Here is a 26891-nt window from a genome sequence, read left to right as displayed (position 1 = left end):
GCTTACACACGTAACGCCCTCTGTACCAGTGCCGCTTACACACGTAACGCCCCCTGTAACAGTGCCGCTTACACACGTAACGCCCCCTGTACCAGTGACGCTTACACACGTAACGCCCTCTGTAGAAGTGACGCTTACACAAGCAATAACATGGACATTTCTCTTTCCGCCCCCCCAGTCACTCAACCTTCCGCACACACCACAATACCCTACACACAGCTCACTAAACATAACACACACAGGCCATGTAGCAGTGACGCTTACACACGTTACTTCTCCTGTACCGGTGAAGCTTACACACGTAACGCTCCCTGTCACCCAGTCACACTTACACACGTAACACCCCCTGCATCAGTGCCACTTACACACGTAAACACCCCCCTGTACCATTGACACTTACACACATAATGCCCCCTTTACCTGTGACGCTTACACACGTAACGCCCCTGTAGCAGTGCCGCTTAGACACGTAACGCCCCTGTACCAGTGCCGCTTAAACACGCAACGCCCTCTGTACCAGTGCCGCTTACACACGTAAGGCCCCCCTGTACCAGTGCCGCATACACACGTAACCACCCCTGTACCACTGACGCTTACACACGTCATGCCCCCTGTAGCAGTGACTCTTACACACAAAACGCCCTCGGTACCAGTGCAGCTTAGACACGTAACGCCCCCTGTACCAGTGACGCTTACACATGTAACGCCCCCTGTACCAGTGACGCTTACACACGTAACGCCCTCTGTACCAGTGACGCTTACACATGTTACGCCCCCTGTACCAGTGACGCTTACACACGTAACGCCCCCTGTACAAGTGGCGCTTACACACGTAACGCCCTCTGTACCAGTGCCGCTTAACCACTTAAAGCCCCCTGTAATAGTGCCGCTTACACACGTAACGCCCCCTGTACCACTGACGCTTACACACGTAACGCCCTCTGTAGAAGTGCCGCGTACACAAGCAATAACATGCACATTTCTCTTTCGCCCCCCCCCCCAGTCACTCAACGTTCCACACATACACACAATACCCTACACACAGCTCACTAAACATAACACACACACCCCATGTAGCAGTGACGCTTACACACGTAACGTCTCCTGTACCGGTGAAGCTTACACACGTAACACTCCCTGCATCAGTGCCATTTACACACGTAACACCCCCCTGTACCCTTGCCACTTACACACATAATGCCCCCCTTTACCAGTGACGCTTAGACACGTAACGCCCCTGTACCAGTGCCGCCTAAACACGTAACGCCCTCTGTACCAGTGCCGCTTACACACGTAATGCCCCCCCTGTACCAGTGCCGCTTACACACGTAACCACCCCTGTACCAGTGCCGCTTACACACGTAATGCCCCCTGGAGCAGTGACGCTTACACACTAAACGCCCTCTGTACCAGTGCCGCTTAGACACGTAACGCCCCCTGTAACAGTGACGCTTACACACGTAACGCCCCCTGTACCAGTGACGCTTACACACGTAACGCCCTCTGTACCAGTGCCGCTTAAACACCTAACGCCCTCTGTAGAAGTGAAGCTTACACCTCTGTAGTGCCGCTTGCACACGTAACACCACCCCTGTACAAGTGCCACTTACACACGTAACGACCCCTGTACCACTGCCGCTTACACACGTAATGCCCCCTGTAGCACTGACGCTTACACACGGCACGCCCTCTGTACCCGTGCCGCTTACACACGTAACGCCCCCTGTACCAGTGACTCTTACACACGTAACGCTCCCTGTACCAGTGACGCGTACACACGCAACGCCCCCTGTACCAGTGACGCGTACACACGCAACGCCCTCTCTATAAGTGACGCTTACACAAGCAATAACATGGACATTTCTCTTTCAGCCCCCCCAGTCACTCAACCTTCCACACATACACACCACAATACCCTACACACAGCTGACTAAACATAACACACACAGCCCATGTAGCAGTGACGCTTACACACGTTACTTCTCCTGTACCGGTGAAGCTTACACACGTAACGCTCCCTGTACCAGTGACGCTTACACACGTAACACCCCCTGCATCAGTGGCACTTACTCACGTAACACCCCCCTGTACCATTGACACTTACACACATAATGCCCCCCTTTACCTGTGACGCTTACACACGTAACGCCCCTGTAGCAGTGCCGCTTAGACACGTAACGCCCCTGTACCAGTGCCGCGTAAACACGTACCGCCCTCTGTACCAGTGCCGCTTATACACGTTACCACCCCTGTACCAGTCCCGCTTACACACGTCATGCCCCCTGTAGCAGTGACGCTTACACACGAAACGCCCTCTGTACCAGTGACGCTTACACATGTAACGCCCCCTGTACCAGTGACGCTTACACACGTAACGCCCTCTGTACCAGTGCCCCTTAAACACTTTACGCCCCCTGTAACAGTGCCGCTTACACACGTAACGCCCCCTGTACCAGTGACGCTTACACGTAACGCCCTCTGTAGAAGTGACGCTTACACAAGCAATAACATGCACATTTCTCTTTCGCCCCCCCCAGTCACTCAACCTACCACACATACACACGACAATACCCTACACACAGCTCACTAAACATAACACACACACCCCATGTACCAGTGACGCTTACACACGTAACGCCCCTGTACCAGTGCCGCTTAAACACCTAACGCCCTCTGTACCAGTGCCGCTTAGACACGTAACGCCCCCTGTCACAGTGACGCTTACACACGTAACGCCCCCTGGACCAGTGACACTTACACACTTAACGTCCCTGTAGAAGTGACGCACACACAAGTAATAAAATGGAAAATTCTCTTTCGGCCCCCGCAGTCACTCAACCTTCCACACATACACACCACAATACCCTACACACAGCTCACTAAACATAACACACACAGCCATGACAGCTACCAACAAACTCATCCTATAACACACACATACACCTTCTACAACCTCACCCAGCCCTTACCCCTACACCAATTCATACAATCACCACACCACATCCACACTCACTCACCTAACGGCATCCACACACACCACATTTCTAACACCAACCACAATCCATGTATCCCTTGCACAACAAACAACACTCCACACATTGTTCCTTCACCCCCCACCACAATCCAGCATGCAATACAATCAACACCTACCACATACACACTATGACCCTCCACAATTCTTCTTACTACCCAACAACACTACCCCTTTCACCTACAAACACACACATGCACTACAGACATATTTCAACACACACTCCACACTTTCAACTTCACACACCCTACCACCACTCAACAAAAACCACTACTTACCATACCCTACACACACCCAAACACAACACCCCTCACCAACAAATCATTACCACTAAAACCCTACTCCTGTTCAACCTACTTTGGACATCATAACACTACCCCCATCCCTCACTACGACAACAATACATACAAACCTACACACTTACCCCCACTCTATTCCACAGCCAACATACATCAGTACCCTACTCTTTTTCTTCAACCCACACACACACCAACTCACCACTCCAACATAACACTCCAACACCCCCATTACCTTACAAAGCCGCCACAAGCCCCCACAACACCACACTACCTACAATACAGACCCACCTCCCTCTTTATACACACCATGGATTTTTACCCACCATCACCCCACGCATTAGCCCACAACAGTTTCACTATCACTACCACCCACCCACATGCCATTTTCTGCTTCCCACCACAAACTCCCATCCACACAGAACACAACACAATATCTTACACACTCTACACAAAACCAACACCTATGCCACCTTACAACCCGACAACACTACACCTTTACCCTACACACAAACACATTCACAACATACAATTTGTCAAACCCCCCACCCCACAACATCTACTTCACATGTCCTACCACCACTCCAAAATCAACACCACTTTTTTCACCCTTCACACACCCTACCACAACCCACCAAACACATACACGCATCACAACTATGCCCCTACCCCTAATACAGCTACCTCCCTTACACAGGCCGCCACATTATCACAAGCCACATATATATGTCCAGCTGGGGACAGAAGTACCAAAAATCCTGTTGAACACAGTCCAAAAACAGCGGATGCCCCTGCTGTGTACATGCACTAACTACCACCCTTGACCTCAGGGGGGATACCGGTACCGTCTTGAACACAGTCACCCATCCCCTTGCACAACACCACCACATTTACTACCTGTTGTCTCCTCACCCATCCCTGCCTCCTACCCCACCTCACCTTTACATTAACCATCCACATTCCTTAACACTTCCCAATACACACTACACACACAATTACTCCCCCACTACAATTAATCACCTTGACCCACCCTTCCAATGCTACCAAATACACAAACACAAAACACCCACCACACTCTGTATCACAACACACCACTAAACTACTCCTATAATAAACATGTCCCTACTCCTAATACCCCTACCTTTATCCAATGCCCCCACCTATGCACCCCCTCTACCATACCCAACTCCCCCATTTAAAGGACATCATACAACAAACCTTGCACACGCCAACACACATTCACGCACTCACTCACTCTACCACAATTTCCTCTCTAACATTCTCAGCCTCCACACACGACACCCAACCACCACTGACAACAGCTACATAAACCATTTTACACTCCAACTGTACCAGCACATCAACATATCCACTTTTTACACCAAACAAACGACACACGCACAACCTTCCCCACCATCTTTGCACACTATGTCTCACAACCAAACTTTACATACCAACTCCAACCCTTAACACAACTCCTGCACCCTAAACCACACCACCAACAACCATGCACATGCCTCTCCAACAACACCTCACAAGGCCAACGCTCAAACACACTAACACCTTATTTTCTAAACAACTTTCACACATACACCACCACTCCAACATCCCATTTACAAACACACACATTTCACTCTCTGTACACAACAGTAACCCACAAACACACCCACTGACCATAGCACACCTTACAATACACACCAAATAACACACTCACAACACATGTACACCTCAACCACCCATACCCACTCACCCCTACAGCACAACATCTACACACACCACTACACATACACACCCCTGCCCACACCCGCACATCCACAACCCACACCAGCATTTCCTCCCCTACCACTATCCCCCCACCCCTGTACATCAAGTGGACACCATCCACAACACCTTCTACACCCTACCGCACCCTCTGCAAACCTATATTCCACTAAACCTTTCACAATGATCACACAACACTGCCATTACCAACTAACATTTCCTAAAGGCCCTTTAACAACCCACCTACAGTACACACCATCGTCAACACCAAAAGGACACCATACAACAAACCTTACACACACCCACACCCATTAACTCACTGACTCACTCACTTCACCACCATTTCCTCTCACACACACTCATACTGCATACAGCACACCCACCACCCCTTACAACACCTACATAACACATTTTACACTCTGACTGTACTCTCACATCCACATATCCCCTTCTCAAACCAAACACACAACACACGCACAATCCTTCCCCAACAACTTTCAACACTCCATGTCACAACCCACATTTCCATACCACATCCACACCTTACCACAATGCCATGAACCTAAACCACACACCCAACAACCATGCACATGCCTCTCCAACAACAGCTCACAAGGCCACCCCTCAAACACACTAACACTTTATTTACAAACCAACCTTCACAAATACACCGCCACTGCAACAACCCATTTACAACAAAACAACTTTCACTATCTCCACACAACACTCACCACCAGTGACCAAAGCACACCTTACAATAGCCTTCAAATACATCACACACAACACATGTACACATCAACCACCCATATCCACTCACCCCTACAACACAACATATACACACACCAGAACACATACATACCCCTGCCCACACCCCCACATCCACACCAACTTTTCCTCACCTACCACTATCCCCCTACCCCTGCAAATCAACACAACACCATCCAGAACACCTTAAACAGCCTACCCACTCCATTGCATCACCAACCAAACAGCAAAACATACACACCATGCCCCTACTCAAACATACCAACCCTTCCTCCCACACACACCATATCCAAACACCCTCCTCCATCTCCTTCAACCCCACTCCACAAACAACACCAAAAAACACATTAACACACCACTATTCACACATACTTACACACCCACACAACCCTTTTACCCATCCACCACACACACACTATCTATAACACCATCCCTACACGCTACAAGTCACTTCCTCAAACACAAGACCACACTAACTGCATGACACAACTCCACCTTCATGCTACCAGCCCCTTTTGTATACAATCCAAACACCCTTATTCCCCATACACCCCCTCTCCTACCCAAAACACCTTACCAACACTCAACCCACCTCATACGTCCATACACCACTTACCCAAAACACCATACCTTCCACACACCTCCCACACATTCAGCCCCCAACACTACCCCCTACACATTAACACAACCTTCCACATTCACATACCTTAACCCCTTCCCTACACACACCATCTGCACCTCCAACAGACATCACACCTACAATGCCCATCACCCTCCCAAAAACAAAACATAACAAAATCTATACTACCCCCATCCACCCTCTTCCTCCAAAAGACGCAACATACCCCTGCCCACACCACCACATTCACACCAACTTTCCCTCAACTAGCACTATCCCCCTACCCCTGCAAATCAACAGGCCACCATCCACAACACCTTCAACACCCTACTCACTCTATTGCATCACCAACCAAAACACCATTCCTTCCACACACCTCCCACACATTCACTAACCAACACTACCCCCTACACATTAACACAAACTTCCACATTCACATACCTTACCCCCTTCCCTACACACACCATCTGCACCTCCAACAGACATTACACCTACAATGGCCAGCCCCCCCCCCCCCCCCCTAGAACAGAAGAACAAAAACCATAATCTCTACTACCCCCATCCTCCCTCTTCCTCCAAAACACGCAACATACATACCCCTGCCCACACCCCCACATCCACAACAACTTTTCCTCACCTCCATCTACTTCAACCCCACTCCACAAGCAACACCAATAAACCCATGAACACATAACATTTGTCAATACACCACTATTCACACATACACACACCCACACACCCCTTTTACCCATCCACCACACACACACTATCTATAACACCATTCCTATCTTTACCCATTAACACCTACTTAGAATTGCAATGCATTCCAATTGCACCCCACACCACTTCTTACAATGCCCCTTACTCACACTATGTTTTGCTTCCCGGTCTAATCACCTACCTTTACTACTACATTACCTACTGTCCTCGCTCTCATTGATCACTAATTCACACTTTATCATTCACTGCATGTTTATCCCCACACCAAAAAAAACACAACAATACACACAGTTAAACAACCCAACCAATTACCTATTACCACTACATTCATCAAACCTTACAACACAACTTTCAACAATACATGTCCCTAGCATCACCTATCAGCACATTTCCACTTCCAAACTACACAGGACTATACCCTAAATAACATCCAGCATTTATAACACATCGCCATTACTGCCCCTTTCTAACTCCACATACCATCACTAACCAACACCATTTTCTATGTAACACACCCCAATGTAACTATACACTCCTTCCTTTTCATCCTTATTCTAATGCTATCCATTTAACCCTCTGTAACCCACCTTCCTTCCTCCCAAGTCGTGTATGTGACTTTTTTTACCATTACCATTCACCTGCCTATCACCTTTCATCTCTGTCATTTCTACATACCCTGCCTCTGCACCTTCATAACGTATTCACTCTGTTATACTATTTACTAGCCAGTTATTTCTATGTTTCCCTCTATTATCTACATTTTCCCTTCTTCGCCACATAAGCAAGAGGATCATACACAGCTATTACTTCCACAAACACTCGCCTTTACACACATGTATACCAGCCAAAATCATTGTCTCGACTAATACTTTTATGTACTCAACAGTAGATTACTATGGATTTACATGAGGATCCCTTAGTAAGAAAAAAACCCAAAAACAAAGAACGCCAGGCCAGATGGCTAGCTAAACAAAGCCAAGCCTACGTTGCATTATCACGCTCTCGCAATGCACATCACGTCAAAGTACACATTACACCAACTGAACAACAAGGCCAGCTCCTTGGTGACACCCAACACTTTACTAAAAATGTAGTTTTCACTCAAATTTTTAACATGTAAACCATCTTCACATACTTGCCTTGAACAACCATCTTTACTATACATAACATTTACACCTACAATCTTACCAGCCTCCCCTATACACACTGCTCACCCACTCACAAAACCCTGCACCCCATTCAAATCACATTCCCTTTTGTCATACTACAACTACCCAGAAACAAACCAACCATTCCACCACAACTTCACCATCTACTATTCTACTCCTTCACTTTTCTGTCCAGTTTACCGGGGCGTAGCCCCTTACGACGGTGTGAAGAGCGCCCGTAGGGCGCGATGAATCACCTAGTTTGATATAAGTGATACAGTGACCTGCATTTGCACCCAGAAAAACTGTATAAGCACTGTATTTCTAGGTACTCTTTTTTCTTATACTTTGTCTGGTATAAATCTTCAACTAAGTGAAGAAGAGTAATAGTAAGTATTAAGATACCCATGTGTTCAGCAGTTTGAATTTTAAATGTGGTTATTGTGCTTTGTGCCTGGTCCCTGAAAGGCATCTAATCAATTAGATTGTTCAGGACTGAGCTGGAGTAAATTGTACTTGGGGGCAATTACCATAAGTTGAATGTATGTGGTAGATGGCCAGATGTACTCATTGGATACAATTCTCTAAGGGCCTAATTTAGTATGAGATGCATCAGCAATTTGTCGCATACTGAAGCCTCGGTGCAGTGTGCACACGTGCAGGAGCCGCACTGCGCGTGCGCAAACAGTGTGGCAGATGTATTAACCTGGAGAAGTCATAAGGAAGTGATAAACCAGTGATATGTGCAAGGTGATAAAGGCACCAGCCAATCAGCTCCAATATGTAAATTACCAGTTAGGAGCTGATTGGCTGGTGCCTTTATCACCTTGCACATATCACTGGTTTATCACTTCCTTACGCCTTCTCCAGGTCAATACATCTGCCCCAGTGAGAGGCGACTGCATCTCACTTATGCGAAGGCCTCTGCCTGATTGATAGGCGTTGGGGTGGCGCGGTCCAGACAAGAGGGGCGTTTCCAGACCATTTGCGGGACGGGGTACGGCGGCTGTGTGACGGCATGCAGCAGCTGCGACCCAAAACATGGTGGCCCAGTGACTGCCTTTGCAGCTAGGCTGCGGAAGGCAAGGGGCTACCCTTAAAATGCGAGCGTGTTTAGAGATGAGTTCGCATTTCAGCAGGGGGGAGGGGACCGGCATGCGTGGCGACCTTTCCATGTACTGGGCGGCCCCTCTGCATGCTAGAGACAGGAGTTGTAGTTTTGCGATGCTGAATTAGGCCCTAAATTCAATGCCCATGCTCCTGGCTCTGGTCATGTATTTGTAGCTTAATACAGTCTACAATTCTATTCCATGGCCAGTATTTACTAAAAATCCGAGTTTGGCCGATTTGTGTTTTTTTTTCTAAGTCCCAATCCGGGAATTCACTAAGCACCAATCTCGGCAGTGTCTGGTCTATTCGCATACCCTCCAACATGACCCGCCCCACTAGGTACAAAATGCTCTGTTTCCGGACTTCCCTCTTAATTTATTATTGCAATCACCTGTGAAGAAACAGCTTTCTTATAATTTAACTAGTTCAACACAGGTGATGGAAATCATAAATTAAGAGGGAAGTCCAGGAACAGAGCATTTTGTACCTAGTGGGGCGGGTCATGTTGGAGGGTCTGTATTCGTAATGGTTTGAATGACAACGTTCCGAAATACGAATGAATAGACCATCGGTCAAACGCGGCTGTTATTTCATAGAATACGGGCATTCACTATTCATTCGTATTTGGGTGTTAGTCTCTGAGTGCTCAAGTGCGGGTCTGGTTTTTTTCGATTCGTTAAAAAAAGCAGAAAAAAAATAGACCTGCTTTTTCCAGTCGAGTTTGGATAACCATGCACGGATCAGTGAGATCTGTGCATGGTTATCTATGGGAAAGGGTCTGTTTACTGTAAAATCTGAAAAAAAATTTGCGTGGGGTCCCCCCTCCTAAGTATAACCAGCCTCGGGCTCTTTGAGCCGGTCCTGGTAGAAATAATATGGGGGGGAAAATTACAGGGGTTCCCCCATAATTCTTCAACCAGTACCGGGCTCTGCGCCTGGTCCTGTTTCCAAAAATACGGGGGACAAAAAGCGTAGGGGTCCCCCGTATTTTTGAAACCAGCTCCGGGCTCCACTAGCCAGGTACATAATGCCACAGCCGGGGGACACTTTTATACTGGTCCCTGCGGCCCTGGCATTACATACCCAACTAGTCACCCCTGGCCGGGGTACCCTGGAGGAGTGGGGACCCCTTCAATCAAGGGGTCCCCCCCCTCCAGCCACCCAAGGGCCAGGGGTGAAGCCCGAGGCTGTCCCCCCCCATCCAAGGGCGGCGGATGGGGGGCTGATAGCCTTGTGAAAAATTGTGAATATTGTTTTTAGTAGCAGTACTACAAGTCCCAGCAAACCTCCCCCGCAAGCTGGTACTTGGAGAACCACAAGTACCAGCATGCGGTGGAAAACGGGGCCCGCTGGTACCTGTAGTAGTAGTAGTAGTAGTAGTACTACTACTAAAAAAATACCTAAAAAAAAACAGGACACACACACCGTAGTATAAGTTTATTACATACATGCACACCTCCAAACATACTTACCTATGTTCCCACGAGGCTCGGTCCTCTTCTCCATGTAGAATCCTAGGGGTACCTGTGTTAAAAATTATACTCACATAATCCAGGGTAGAATCCGACCTTTGAATAATCCACGTACTTGGCAAAAAAAAAAAAACGGAAACCCGACCACGCACTCTCCTGATTGGCTGTGTGCTCCTGTAGTATCTGTCAGGCAGCACATGGCACAGATACAATGTAGCGCCTATGCGCTCCATTGTAGCCAATGGTGGGAACTTTGCGGTCAGCGGTGAGGTTACTTTCGGCCAATCAGGAGAGTGCCACGACGTGGCGCTCCCTGATTGGTTGAAGGGACCCTCTTTGACAGGAGTCAGGGGGGGTCCTGGCAGTCGGGGAAAGGGGTCCCATGTGTAAACATGGGACCCCTTTCAGTGCGTGGTCGGGTTTCCATTTTTTTTTTTGTGCCAAGTACGTGGATTATTCAAAGGTTGGATTCTTCCGTGGATTATGTGAGTATAGTTTTTAACACAGGTACCCTTAGGATTCTATATGGAGAAGAGGACCGAGCCTCGTGGGAACATAGGTAAGTATGTATGTATGGAGGTGTGCATGTATGTAATAAACTTATACTGTCACGGTGTGTGTGTCCTGTTTTTTTTTAGGTATTTTTTTAGTAGTAGTACTACAGGTACCAGCGGGCCCGGTTTTCCACCGCATGCTGGTACTTCTGGTTCTCCAAGTACCAGCTTGCGGGGGAGGCTTGCTGGGACTTGTAGTACTGCTACTAAAAACAATATTCACAATTTTTCACAAGGCTATCAGCCCCCCATCCGCCGCCCTTGGATGGGGGGGGACAGCCTCGGGCTTCACCCCTGGCCCTTGGGTGGCTGGAGGGGGGGACCCCTTGATTGAAGGGGTCCCCACTCCTCCAGGGTACCCCGGCCAGGGGTGACTAGTTGGGTATGTAATGCCAGGGCCGCAGGGACCAGTATAGAAGTATCCCCCGGCTGTGGCATTATGTACCTGGCTAGTGGAGCCCGTGCTGGTTTCAAAAATACGGGGGACCCCTACGCTTTTTGTCCCCCGTATTTTTGGAAGCAGGACCAGGCGCAGAGCCCGGTGCTGGTTGAAGAAATATGGGGGAACCCCTGTAATTTTTTCCACCATATTTTTTCTACCAGGACCGGCTCAAAGAGCCCGAGGCTGTTTGTGCTTAGGAGGGGGGACCCCACGCAATTTTTTTCAGACTTTAAACAACTTTTTAAGGTACACAATGAAGCCCTGCACGGATCTTACAGATCCGGACGGGATTCCTTGTGTTTTGTCAGGCAGTGTTTTACTCATCACTCCCGTAAAACACTGCCTGATATTACGAATCACATCGACATCGGAAAAAACGATTGTGCAAAAATCGGCAGCTTAGTGAATAACCGTATCAGGATTCAAAAAGTTGCAGTAAAATGCACCCGATACCATTCGAGTTCAAACACCCTTAAAAACGGCAAAAACACGAATATTAGTAAATAAACCCCCATATATCCAGATCTGGCAAAACAGCAGCCCTATAGGGGGGATACACACGGAGAGATCCGTGTTTAAAATCTAAGCAATCTGACTAGATTGCTTAGATTTTAAGCACGGATCTGCCGTGTGTATGACTCCCAGCGATAGCGATGCGCAGGCCCGCGCGTCACTATCGCTGGTGCTAGATTGAGCCTGCATGCAGGCTCAATCTAGCGGGTCGCTCACTTCACCGCTGTGTGAAGTGAGCGCCCCCCCTCGCTCAGCACATCATATAGTTATTATCTGTCTGCTTTTTCTAGTTGATCCAATTGATATAAGGAGTAAGAGCAAAATAAGAATCAATTTGCATGTTGGTAAGATAATGTTGGACTAAAGGTAGTGCAGAGGGATTTCTAGCTGGGAAGGGCCCATTCTAACGTAATTCTAAATTTCAATGTAAAAGCAAAGCCCAATAAGTGTTGCCAAATGTAAAAGCAGTCCGTATTTTCCCTGCATGCAAAAATAAATGCTTTTGCACACCTTGCATTGCAACATGGTTAGTTCCAGGAGCAAATTTCTTCCTTTTTGCTCTTGCTCTGATTACTGTCTAATAGGGGAATTCAATTAAGCGCAGTATATTTGAAATAAAACTTGTGTAGCTTGGTTTTTTCCTTCAGCCATGGGGTTTTGTTGTTCAGTTGCAGGAAAGAAAATGAAAAGGGATGGTATCTTTTTTCCCGTACCTCCAGAGCAAGTCTGAATTTTCCTGAAATTGTTATTTTTAGGAAAAATCACTAGGACTTGCTCTGGCTCCCCATCTTTCTAAGCAGTGTCTTCTCCAGCGTCGGGAACCGGACTCCTGAACTAGCAGTATAATAGTGTGTGTGTTTGTGACCCCTCGTGAGGGTAATTCTTCATTAGTATACCATATGTATTCAGATCATTATTTATTTATTTATTCATTTATTACCAGTTATTTATATAGCGCACACATATTCCGCAGCGCTTTACAGAGAATATTTGGCCATTCACATCAGTCCCTGCCCCAGTGGATCTTACAATCTAGATTCCCTATCACATGTACACTCACACACATTCATGCTAGGGTTAATTTTGTTGGGAGCCAATTAACCTACCAGTATATTTTTGGATTGCGGGAGGAAACCGGAGTACCCGGAGGAAACCCACGCAAGTACGGGGAGAATATACAAACTCCCCACAGTTAGGGCCATGGTGGGAATTGAACCCATGACCTCAGTGCTGTGAGGCAGTAATGCTAACCATTACACTATCCGTACTGCCATTACTCATTACTATCAACCATGAATATATCCTGCCTTTTGTTGTAGTCTGTTATATTACATGCCTAATCTGTCACTGCGGATCATGTAGGACTTGCCTACTTTCATACAGCTGACAAGTTAGAGAAATGCCTTCATTAAACTATTCTTAGGGGCAAATCACAAAGTAAAGTGTCAGCAATATTTTGTTATAAGTGAGTCTTCTGTTTTCGGTATTTATATAGAAGATGGTGATGTTTACACCTTTGGTGAACCTGAAAATGGGAAGCTTGGTCTGCCTACTGAGAAACTGGAGAAACACAAACAGCCTCAACGTGTGCCTGGGATATCCGGGAAGGTAAAGATGGTCTCCTGTGGTGGAGGGCACACCATTGCTGTGACAGGTTTGTTTTAATAAGAAATTGTTACTTCTATCTGTTCTTTGCTAACTATGAGTGATAGTCTTCCTATCCAGGAAGACCATACAAAGTATAACAGAACTCTGCAGTAGTAGTTTGGAAAATCAAAATATCATAATCATATGTGCTTGTTCCAAAGCCATGGCCATAAATATGGAGTTCATGTTCATGTTCCCTCTACTGCTATCACCACTATTCTGGGAAATCTTTCCATTAGAATTTGGAATATGACAGAGAGGATTTGCATACATTTATTCACAAGGGTTGGATACTAATGTTGTGGGATAAATCCAGGCTTATAGTCAGCAATTCAATTTATCCCTAAGGGGTTCATTAGGGAGAAGATCAGAGCTGTGTGTAAACCAGCCAAGGTCTTCCATACCAAACTGTCATGCTGAAACACGAAAAGTCCTTCCCCCAAACGGTTTCCATAAAATTGGAAGCACGCAATTCTCTAGAATGTCTTTCTATGCTGCAGCATTAATATTCCCTTTCGCTGTATCTAAGAGATTAAGTTCAGACAAAGACAAACGGATACAGACTATTACACATCCACCAAACTTGACTGTTGGCAGTACACATTCGGACAGGAAACGATGTTCCAACATCTGCCCAACCTAGATTAATCAATCAACCAGGTGGTGAAGTGTGATTAGTCACTCCAGAGGACACATTTCTTCTTCCTCAGACTCCAATGGCCGTGTGACTCCAGTTGACATTCTTTATTGCGCATGGTGATGTGAGGTTTTTGCATGGCTGTTTAGTCATAGAAACTCAATCCATGAAGCTCCTGACAACCATTCTTTTGATGACATTTTTCCCCGAATCAGTTTGGAATTCAGTAGTGACTTGCAACTGAGGGCAGAAGAGTCCCTTTCTGTGAGCTTCATGGCTGAGCTGTTGCTGCTCCTAGACATTTCCACCTCACAATAACAACATTTAGTTGCCCAGGGCAACTCTAGAAGGGCAGAAAAGTGTTGGACTGACTGTGGAAATGTGGTATTCTATGTCAGTGGGAATGTGGTGAGAAATAGGATGTGTGGCCAGGAACAGCTGGGGCCTTTCAACTTGAATTCTTAAACAGTCAATGAAGTATGGGGGCTGGGGGGGGGGGGGGGGAAGGATGACAATAGTGTGTAACATAATGATATTAGAAACGGTACAAAGGAGGGCAACTAAAATGGTGCATGGCCTACATCACAAAACATACCCAGAAAGACTAAGAAATCTCAATATGTATAGTTTGGAGCAGAGAAGGGAAAGGGGGGACATGATAGAAACTTTCAAATATATCAAGGGTTTTAACAAAGTCCAGGAGGGAATCATTCTCCAAATGAAGAGAAGCAATAGGACACGAGGACATGCACTGAGACTGGAGGGGGGGAGGTTCAGGGGAAATTTGCGGAAAAATTATTTCACAGAAAGGGTAGTGGACAAGTGGAATAGCCTCCCATCAGAGGTGGTAGAGGCTGACAGTAGAGCAATTTAAACATGCATGGGATAGACATAAGGATATCCTTACAAAGAAATAAGGATCAAATAAGGTTAGAGATAAAAATAATATTAAAAAAAAAAAAAAAAAAAAAAGGGGCAGACTAGATGGGCCAAGTGGTTCTTATCTGCCGACAAATTCTATGTTTCTATGTTTCTATATTGTGATAACCTGTAATTATAAATTATATAATCTCACCTTTGATTGGTGGTAACCAGTTATTGGACAGAAATCAAACCAATGTCTTACAGTGGTTGATGAGGCAACGTTGCTCTCTGTGCAGTCCTGTAATTGACCTACTCCATAACAATCTAATAAGAGACACAATGTGGTGCTGCCACCATGCAGATCAGTTTGGAACCAATATATTATACTTGACAGATTATACATAATGTACTCAACTGGATGTAAATGTACCTTGCACATTCATTTATTAACCCGATGTCTGTCAGTATTTAGAATGATTCAAAAATATAATTTGGCTAGATGAATATTCGATAATGATCACCAAAAGATTTTATGGTATAAAAAAAAATGGTCTATATATTGTGGTAAAATAAATAATATACATAATAAAACAATTGTAACATATATATAATATTATTATTTTTTTATTTTTTTTAATAATAGTCTTAAAAATAAATAAAAGCAATATAGAGAAGGGATAAGTAGACAATACCAGTATGCAGCAACATGTTTTGCAGAACCTACTTCTGCTTCCTCAGGCTGTTCCTATGTCAGTGCCATGCTGAAAGTTGCTGAGCTTTAGTGTGCCCTATTCTGCTTCTGATGTTAGACTCTGCTTTATTTTATGCACCTGTTATATAATAGAAAATTAACAATTTTAAGAAGGTGATGACACTCAGTCACTCTCATAGTTTTTTATAAGACTTTTCTCTGACGTCCTAGTGGATGCTGGGAACTCCGTAAGGACCATGGGGAATAGACGGGCTCCGCAGGAGACTGGGCACTCTAAAAGAAAGATTAGGTACTATCTGGTGTGCACTGGCTCCTCCCGTTATGCCCCTCCTCCAGACCTCAGTTAGAATCTGTGCCTGGCCAGAACTGGGTGCTCCTAGTGGGCTCTCCTGAGCTTGCTAGAAAGAAAGTATTTGTTAGGTTTTTTATTTTCAGTGAGATCTGCTGGCAACAGACTCACTGCTACGTGGGACTGAGGGGAGAGAAGCAAACCTACCTGCGTGCAGCTAGCTTGTGCTTCTTAGGCTACTGGACACCATTAGCTCCAGAGGGTTCGAACACAGGGCCTGACCTCGATCGTCCGTTCCCGGAGCCGCGCCGCCGTCCCCCTTGCAGAGCCAGAAGACAGAAGAAGGAGATGAAATCGGCGGCAGAAGACTCCGGTCTTCATTAAGGTAGTGCACAGCACTGCAGCTGTGCGCCATTGCTCCCACAGCACACCACACACTCCGGTCACTGTAGGGTGCAGGGCGCTGGGGGGGGAGGGGAGGGGGAGAGGGGGGGGGGGGCGCCCTGGGCAGCAATTATATTACCTTTTGGCTAAATATACACATAATACAGTTAGCTAACTGTATATGTGTAAAAAACCCCGTCATTAAGTTAAAGAAAACGCGGGACAGAAGCCCGCCGCTGAAGGGGCGGGGCCTTCTTCCTCAGCACACCAGCGCCATTTTCCCTTCACAGCTCCGCTGGAAGCATGCTCCCCAGGCTCTCCCCTGCAGTATCCAGGTACAAGACGGGTTAAAAAGAGAGGGGGGCACATAAATTTAGGCGCAAATCGATAAAAACAAGCAGCTATTGGGAAAATCACTTATTAGCAGTGTAAATCCCTGTGTTATATAGCGCTGTGGTGTGTGCTGACATACTCTCTCTCTGTCTCCCCAAAGGACTTTGTGGGGTCCTGTCCTCAGTCTGAGCATTCCCTGTGTGTGTGCGGTGTGTCGGTACGGCTGTGTCGACATGTTTGATGAGGAGGGTTACGTGGAGGCGGAGCAGGGGCAGGTACATGTGGTGTCGCCCCCGACGGGCCGACACCTGATTGGATGGATATGTGGAAGGTCTTAACCGACAGTGTCAACTCCTTACATAAAAGGTTTGATGACGCAGCAGCCTTGGGACAGCCGGGGTCTCAGCCCGCGCCTGCCCAGGCGACTCAGAAGCAGTCAGGGGCTTATAAACGCCCGCTAGCTCTGATGGTAGACACAGATGTCGACACGGAGTCTGACTCCAGTGTGGATGAGGATGAGACAAATGTACAGTCTACAAAAGCCATCCGATACATGATTACTGCAATGAAAGATGTATTGCACATTTCTCTGACGTCCTAGTGGATGCTGGGACTCCGTCAGGACCATGGGGATTAGCGGCTCCGCAGGAGACAGGGCACAAAAATAAAAGCTTTAGGACTAGGTGGTGTGCACTGGCTCCTCCCCCTATGACCCTCCTCCAAGCCTCAGTTAGGTTTTTGTGCCCGTCCGAGCAGGGTGCAATCTAGGTGGCTCTCCTAAAGAGCTGCTTAGAAAAAGTTATTAGGTTTTTCTCTATCGTCCTAGTGGATGCTGGGGTTCCTGAAAGGACCATGGGGAATAGCGGCTCCGCAGGAGACAGGGCACAAAAGTAAAGCTTTTCCGATCAGGTGGTGTGCACTGGCTCCTCCCCCTATGACCCTCCTCCAGACTCCAGTTAGATTTTTGTGCCCGGCCGAGAAGGGTGCAATTCTAGGTGGCTCTCCTAAAGAGCTGCTTAGAGAAAGTTTAGCTTAGGTTTTTTATTTTACAGTGAGTCCTGCTGGCAACAGGATCACTGCAACGAGGGACTGAGGGGAGAAGAAGTGAACTCACCTGCGTGCAGGATGGATTGGCTTCTTGGCTACTGGACATCAGCTCCAGAGGGACGATCACAGGTACAGCCTGGATGGTCACCGGAGCCGCGCCGCCGGCCCCCTTGCAGATGCTGAAGTTAGAAGAGGTCCAGAATCGGCGGCTGAAGACTCTGACAGTCTTCTAAAGGTAGCGCACAGCACTGCAGCTGTGCGCCATTTTCCTCTCAGCACACTTCACACGCTGTCACTGAGGGTGCAGGGCGCTGGGGGGGGGGCGCCCTGGGAGGCAAATGTAAACCTATATACTGGCTAAAAATACCTCACATATAGCCCCCAGAGGCTATATGGAGATATTTAACCCCTGCCAAACTTCACTAAAGAGCGGGAGACGAGCCCGCCGGAAAAGGGGCGGGGCCTATCTCCTCAGCACACAGCGCCATTTTTTCTCTCACAGAAAGGCTGGAGAGAAGGCTCCCAGGCTCTCCCCTGCACTGCACTACAGAAACAGGGTTTAAACAGAGAGGGGGGCACTAATTGGCGATATAAATATATATATAAAGATGCTATTAGGGAGAAACACTTATATAAGGTTGTCCCTATGTAATTATAGCGTTTTTTGGTGTGTGCTGGCAAACTCTCCCTCTGTCTCTCCAAAGGGCTAGTGGGGTCCTGTCCTCTGTCAGAGCATTCCAGGTGTGTGTGCTGTGTGTCGGTACGTGTGTGTCGACATGTATGAGGACGATGTTGGAGGAGGCGGAGAAATTGCCTGTAATGGTGATGTCACTCTCTAGGGAGTCGACACCGGAATGGATGGCTTATTTAGGGAATTACGTGAAAATGTCAACACGCTGCAAGGTCGGTTGACGACATGAGACGGCCGACAAACAATTAGTACCGGTCCAGGCGTCTCAGAAACACCGTCAGGGGTTTTTTAAAAAAAAAAAAAACGCCCATTTACCTCAGTCGGTCGACACAGACACAGACACGGACACTGAATCCAGTGTCGACGGTGAATAAACAAACGTATTCCTCATTAGGGCCACACGTTAAGGGCAATGAAGGAGGTGTTACATATTTCTGATACTACAAGTACCACAAAAAAGGGTATTATGTGGGAGTGAAAAAACTACCTGTAGTTTTTCCTGAATCAGATAAAATAAAATGAAGTGTGTGATGATGCGTGGGTTTACCCCGATAGCAAATATTGGCGTTATACCCTTTCCCGCCAGAAGTTAGGGCGCGTTGGGAAACACCCCTTAGGGTGGATAAGGCGCTCACACGCTTATCAAGTGGCGTTACCGTCTCCAGATACGGCCGCCCTCAAGGAGCCAGCTGATAGGCAGCTGGAAAAATATCCTAAAAAGTATATACACACATACGGTGGTTATACTGCGACCAGCGATCGCCATCAGCCTGGAGATGCAGTGCTGGGTTGGCTTGGTCGAATTCCCTGACTAAAAATATTTTATTGATATAGAGCATTTAATAGGATGCATTCTATATATATGTATGCGAGATGCACAGAGGGATATTTGCACTCTGGCATCAAGATAAGTGCGTTGTCCATATCTCCCAGAAGATGTCATGGACACGACAGTGGTCAGGTGATACAGATCCCATACGGCACATGGAAGTATTGCCGTATAAAGGGAAGGAGTTATTTGGGGTCGGTCCATCGGACCTGGGGGCCACGGCTACAGCTGGGAAATCCAACCTTTTTACCCCAAGTTACATCTCAGCAGAAAAAGACACTGTCTTTTCAGCCTCAATCCTTCCGTTTCCCATGTGGGCAAGCGGGCAAAAGGCCAGTCATATCTGCCCAGACATAGAGGAAAGGGAAGTAGACTGCAGCAGGCAGCCCCTTCCCAGGAAAAGAAGCCCTCCACCGCGTCTGCCAAGCCATCAGCGTGACGCTGGGGCCGTGCAAGCGGACTCAGGTGAGGTGGGGGGGTAGTCTCAAGAGTCTCAGCGCGCAGTGGGATCACTCGCAAGTTGACCCCTAGATCGTACAAGTATTATCCCAGGGGTACAGATTGGAGAGTCGAGACATTTTTTCCTCGCAGGTTCCTGAAGCCTGCTTTACCAACGGCTCCCTCCGACAGGGAGGCAGTATTGGAAAAAAAAAATTCACAAGCTGTATTTCCAGCAGGTGATAATCAAAGTACCCCTCCTACAACAAGGAAAAGGGTATTAGTCTTCCACACTATATTGTGGTACTGAAGCCAGACGGCTTGGTGAGACATAGTCTAAATCTGAAATCTTTGAACACTTACATAAAAAGGTTCAAATCAAGATGGAGTCACTCAGAGCAGTGATAGAGAACCGGAAAAAAGGGGACTATATGGTGTCCCTGGACATCAAGGATTACCTCCATGTCCAAATTTGCCCTTCTCAACAAGGGTACCTCTGGTTCGTGATACAGAACTGTCAATATCAGTTTCAGACGCTGCCGTTGAATTATCCACGGCACCCCGGGCCTTTACCAAGGTAATGGCCGAAAAGATGATTCTTAAAAGAAGAAAGGCATCTTAATTATCCCTTACTTGGACGATATCCTGAAAGGGGCAAGTTTCCAGAGAACAGTTGGAGGTCGGAAAAGAACTATCTAAAGTAGTTCTACGACAGCACGAGTGGATTCTAAATATTCCAAAAATCGCAGCTGTTTTCCGATGATACGTCTGCTGTTCCTAGGAATGATTCTGGGCATAGTCCAGAAAGAGGTATTTCTCCTGGAGGGGAAAGCCAGGGAGTTATCCGACCTAGTCAGAAACCTCCTAAAACCAGGCCAAGTATCAGTGCATCAATGCACAGGAGTCCTGGGAAAAATGGTGGCTTCTTACGAAGCGATTCCATTCGGCAGATCTCACGCAAAAACTTTTCAGGGGGATTTGCGGGACGAATGGTCCGGATCGCATCTTCAGATGCATCAGCGGATAACCCTGTCTCCAAGGACAAGGGTGTCTCTTCTGTGGGGGCTGCAGAGTGCTCATCTTCTAGAGGGCAGCACATTCAGCATTCAGGACTGTGTTCTGGTGACCACGGATGCCAGTCTGAGAGGCTGGGGAACAGTCACACAGGGAAGAAATTTCCAAGGAAGTGTGGTCAAGTCTGGAGATTTCTCTCCACATGAATATACTGGAGCTAAGGGCAATTTACGATGCTCTGAGCCTAGGAAGACCTCTGCTTCAAAGTCAACCGGTGCTGATCCAGTAGGACATCATCATGGCAGTCGCCCACGTAAACAGACGGGGCGGCACAAGAAGCAGGAGGGCAATGACAGCAAGGATTCTTCGCTGGGCGAAAAATCATGTGATAACACTGTCAGCAGTGTTCATTCCGGGAGTGGACAACTAGGAAGATTTCCTCAGCATGAATGAATTCCACCCGGAAAAGTGGGAACTTCATCTGGAAGTTTCCACATGTTTGTAAACCTTTGGGAAAGACCAAAGGTGGTTATGATGGCGTCCCACATGAAGCGCCAGGTCTAGAGACCCTCAGGCAATAGCTGGGACGCTCTGGTAACACCGTGGGTGTACCAGTCGGTGTATGTGTTCCCTCCTCTGCCTTTCATACCCAGTGTATGGAGAATGATAGGAAGGAGAGGAGTAAGAACTATACTCGTGGCTCCGGTTTGGCCAAGAAGAACTTGGTACCCGGAACTTCAAGAGATACTAGAAAGGATCTTGATTCAGCAAGAATCATGTCTGTTCCATGACTTACCGCAGCCGCGTTGACGGGTGAACGCCGGATCCTAAGGGAAAAAGGCATTCCGGAAGAGGTCATCCCTACCCTGGTCAGAGCCAGGAAGGAGGTGACCGCACAACATTATCACTGCTTAGGTGAAAATGTGTTCCATGGTGTGAGGCCAGGAAGGCTCCACGGAAGAATTTCAACTAGGTTAATTCCTACATTTCCTGCAAACAGGAGTGTATATGGGTCTCAAATTGGGGTCCATTAAGGTTCAAATTTCGACCGGTCGATTTTCTTCCAGAAAGAAATTGGCTTCAGTTCCTGAAGTCCAGAAGTTGTTAAGGGAGTACTGCATATACAACCCCCTTTTGATGTCTCCAGTGGCACTGGGCGATCTCAACGTAGTTTGGGATTCCTAAAATCACATTGGTTTAAACAACTCAAATCTGTGGATTTGATATATCTCACATGGAAAGCGACCATGCTGTTGGTCCTGGCCTCGGCCAGGCGAGTGTCAGAATTGGCGGCTTTATCTCATAAAGCCATATCTGATTGTCCATTCGGACAGAGCAAAGCTGTGGACTCGTCCCCAGTTTCTCCCTAAGGTGGTGTCAGCGTTTCACCTGAACCAGCTTATTGTGGTACCTGCGGCTACTAGGGACTTGGAGGACTCCAAGTTGCTGGATGTTGTCAGGGCCCTGAAAATATAGTTTCCAGGTCGGCTGGAGTCAGGAAATCTGACTTGCTGTTTATCCTGTATGCACCCAACAAGCTGGGTGCTCCTGCTTCTAAGCAGACTATTGCTCGTTGGATTTGTAGTACAATTCAGCTTGCACATTCTGTGGCAGGCTTGCCACAGCAAAAAATATGTAAATGCCCATTCCACAAGGAAGGTGGGCTCATCTTGGGCGGCTGCCCGAGGGGTCTCGGCATTACAACTCTGCCGAGCAGCTACGTGGTCGGGGGAGAACACGTTTGTAAAATTCTACAAATTTGATACCCTGGCAAAAAGAGGACCTGGAGTTCTCTCATTCGGTGCTGCAGAGTCATCCGCACTCTCCCGCCCGTTTGGGAGCTTTGGTATAATCCCCATGGTCCTTTCAGGAACCCCAGCATCCACTAGGACGATAGAGAAAATAAGAATTTACTTACCGATAATTCTATTTCTCGGAGTCCGTAGTGGATGCTGGGCGCCCATCCCAAGTGCGGATTATTCTGCAATACTTGTACATAGTTATTGTTACAAAAATCGGGTTATTGTTGTAGGAAGCCGTCTTTCAGAGGCTCCTTTTGTTATCATACTGTTAACTGGGTTTAGATCACAAGTTGTACGGTGTGATTGGTGTGGCTGGTATGAGTCTTACCCGGGATTCAAAATTCCTCCCTTATTGTGTACGCTCGTCCGGGCACAGTACCTAACTGGAGTCTGGAGGAGGGTCATAGGGGGAGGAGCCAGTGCACACCACCTGATCGGAAAAGCTTTACTTTTGTGCCCTGTCTCCTGCGGAGCCGCTATTCCCCATGGTCTTTTCAGGAACCCCAGCATCCACTACGGACTCCGAGAAATAGAATTATCGGTAAGTAAATTCTTATTTTTATTTTCAGTGAGTCCTGCTGGCAACAGGCTCACTGCAACGAGGGACTTAGGGGAGAAGAAGTGAACTCACCTGCGTGCAGGATGGATTGGCTTCTTAGGCTACTGGACACCATTAGCTCCAGAGGGATCGAACACAGGCCCAGCCATGGAGTCCGGTCCCGGAGCCGCGCCGACGACCCCCTTGCAGATGCCGAAAAGTGAAGAGGTCCAGAAACCGGCGGCAGAAGACTTTTCAGTCTTCATGAGGTAGCGCACAGCACTGCAGCTGTGCGCCATTGTTGTCAGCACACTTCACACCAGCGGTCACTGAGGGTGCAGGGCGCTGGGGGGGGGCGCCCTGGGCAGCAATGATAATACCTTGTTCTGGCTAAAAATACATCACATATAGCCCCTGGGGCTATATGGATGTATTTAACCCCTGCCAGGTCTCACAAACACCGGGAGAAGAGCCCGCCGAAATAGGGGGCGGGGCCTATTTCCTCAGCACACAGCGCCATTTTCCTGCACAGCTCCGCTGCGAGGAAGGCTCCCAGGACTCTCCCCTGCACTGCACTACAGAAACAGGGTAAAAAAAACAGAGAGGGGGGGCACTTTTTTGGCGATATTGATATATTAAGCTGCTATAAAGGAAACAACACTTCTGTAGGGTTGTTCCTATATATTTATAGCGCTTGGGTGTGTGCTGGCAAACTCTCCCTCTGTCTCCCCAAAGGGCTAGTGGGGTCCTGTCTTCGATAAGAGCATTCCCTGTGTGTCTGCTGTGTGTCGGTACGTGTGTGTCGACATGTATGAGGACGATGTTGGTGTGGAGGCGGAGCAATTGCCGGTAATGGTGATGTCACCCCCTAGGGAGTCGACACCGGAATGGATGGCTTTGTTTATGGAATTACGTGATAATGTCAGCACGTTACAAAAATCAGTTGACGACATGAGACGGCCGGCAAACCAGTTAGTACCTGTCCAGGCGTCTCAGACACCGTCAGGGGCTGTAAAACGCCCTTTACCTCAGTCGGTCGACACAGACCCAGACACGGACACCGAATCTAGTGTCGACGGTGAAGAAACAAACGTATTTTCCAGTAGGGCCACACGTTATATGATCACGGCAATGAAGGAGGCTTTGCATATCTCTGATACTGCAAGTACCACAAAAAGGGGTATTATGTGGGGTCTGAAAAAACTTCCTGTAGTTTTTCCTGAATCAGGGGAATTGAATGAAGTGTGTGATGAAGCGTGGGTTAACCCCGATAGAAAACTGCTAATTTCAAAGAAGTTATTGGCATTATATCCTTTCCCGCCAGAGGTTAGGGCGCGCTGGGAAACACCCCCTAGGGTGGATAAGGCACTCACACGCTTATCAAAACAAGTGGCGTTACCGTCTCCTGAAACGGCCGCCCTCAAGGATCCAGCTGATAGGAGGCTGGAAACTACCCTGAAAAGTATATACACTCATACTGGTGTTATACTGCGACCAGCCATCGCCTCTGCATGGATGTGCAGTGCTGGGGTGGTTTGGTCGGATTCCCTGACTGAAAATATTGATACCCTGGATAGGGACAGTATTTTATTGACTATAGAGCAATTAAAGGATGCTTTTCTTTATATGCGAGATGCTCAGAGGGATATTTGCACTCTGGCATCGAGAGTAAGTGCGATGTCCATATCTGCCAGAAGAAGTTTATGGACGCGACAGTGGTCAGGTGATGCGGATTCCAAACGGCATATGGAAGTATTGCCGTATAAAGGGGAGGAATTATTTGGGGTCGGTCTATCGGATTTGGTGGCCACGGCAACAGCCGGGAAATCCACCTTTTTACCTCAGGTCCCCTCCCAACAGAAAAAGACACCGTCTTTTCAGCCGCAGTCCTTTCGTTCCTATAAGAACAAGCGGGCAAAAGGACAGTCATATCTGCCCCGAGGCAAAGGAAAGGGTAAGAGAGTGCACCAAGCAGCTCCCTCCCTGGAGCAGAAGCCCTCCCCGGCTTCTGCAAAGCCCTCAGCATGACGTTGGGGCTTTACAAGCGGACTCAGGGGCGGTGGGGGGTCGACTCAAGAATTTCAGCGCACAGTGGGCTCACTCACAGGTGGACCCCTGGATCCTGCAGGTAGTATCTCAGGGTTACAGGTTGGAATTCGAGAAGTCTCCCCCTCGCCGGTTCCTAAAGTCTGCTCTGCCAACGTCTCCCTCAGACAGGGCGACGGTATTGGAAGCCATTCACAAGCTGTATTCTCAGCAGGTGATAGTCAAGGTACCCCTCCTACAACAGGGAAAGGGGTATTATTCCACACTATTTGTGGTACCGAAGCCGGACGGCTCGGTAAGACCTATTCTAAATCTGAAATCTTTGAACCTGTACATACAAAAATTCAAGTTCAAGATGGAGTCACTCAGAGCAGTGATAGCGAATCTGGAAGAAGGGGACTTTATGGTGTCCCTGGACATCAAGGATGCTTACCTGCATGTCCCAATTTGCCCTTCACATCAAGGGTACCTCAGGTTCGTGGTGCAAAACTGTCATTATCAGTTTCAGACGCTGCCGTTTGGATTGTCCACGGCACCTCGGGTCTTTACCAAGGTAATGGCCGAAATGATGTTTCTTCTGCGAAGAAAAGGCGTATTAATTATCCCTTACTTGGACGATCTCCTGATAAGGGCAAGGTCCAGAGAACAGCTGAGGGACGTAGTAGCACTAACCCAAGTAGTGCTGCAACAGCACGGGTGGATTCTGAATTTTCCAAAATCTCAATTGACCCCGACGATACGTCTGCTGTTCCTGGGAATGATTCTGGACACGGTTCAGAAAAAGGTGTTTCTTCCGGAGGAGAAAGCCAAGGAGTTATCCGAACTTGTCAGGAACCTCCTAAAACCAGGAAAAGTGTCTGTGCATCAATGCACAAGAGTCCTGGGAAAAATGGTGGCTTCTTACGAAGCGATTCCATTCGGCAGATTCCACGCACGAACTTTTCAGTGGGATCTGCTGGACAAATGGTCCGGATCGCATCTGCAGATGCATCAGCGGATAACTTTGTCTCCACGGACAAGGGTGTCTCTTCTGTGGTGGTTGCAGAGTGCTCATCTGTTAGAGGGCCGCAGATTCGGCATACAGGACTGGGTCCTGGTGACCACGGATGCCAGTCTGAGAGGCTGGGGAGCGGTCACACAGGGAAGAAACTTCCAGGGAGTGTGGTCAAGCCTGGAGATGTCTCTTCAC

General features: G+C 47.7%; 1 protein-coding gene across 2 annotated transcripts in view; it reads left to right on the top strand.

Annotated features, from left to right (window-relative positions):
- Positions 1-26891, top strand: part of RPGR (retinitis pigmentosa GTPase regulator) — a 309545-nt gene that overhangs the window by 110348 nt on the left and 172306 nt on the right. For both annotated transcript variants that reach the window (XM_063955571.1, XM_063955570.1), the window contains exon 7: positions 13927-14085. In XM_063955571.1, the coding sequence (XP_063811641.1) occupies positions 13927-14085 (159 nt within the window). The remainder of the gene's footprint in view (positions 1-13926; positions 14086-26891) is intronic.

The sequence above is a fragment of the Pseudophryne corroboree genome, chromosome 2, assembly GCF_028390025.1.
Source record: "Pseudophryne corroboree isolate aPseCor3 chromosome 2, aPseCor3.hap2, whole genome shotgun sequence".
In the NCBI taxonomy this organism is placed as follows: Eukaryota; Metazoa; Chordata; class Amphibia; order Anura; family Myobatrachidae; genus Pseudophryne; species Pseudophryne corroboree.
Note: the sequence above shows the minus strand (reverse complement) of the source record. Positions and strands in the feature narration are given on the sequence as shown.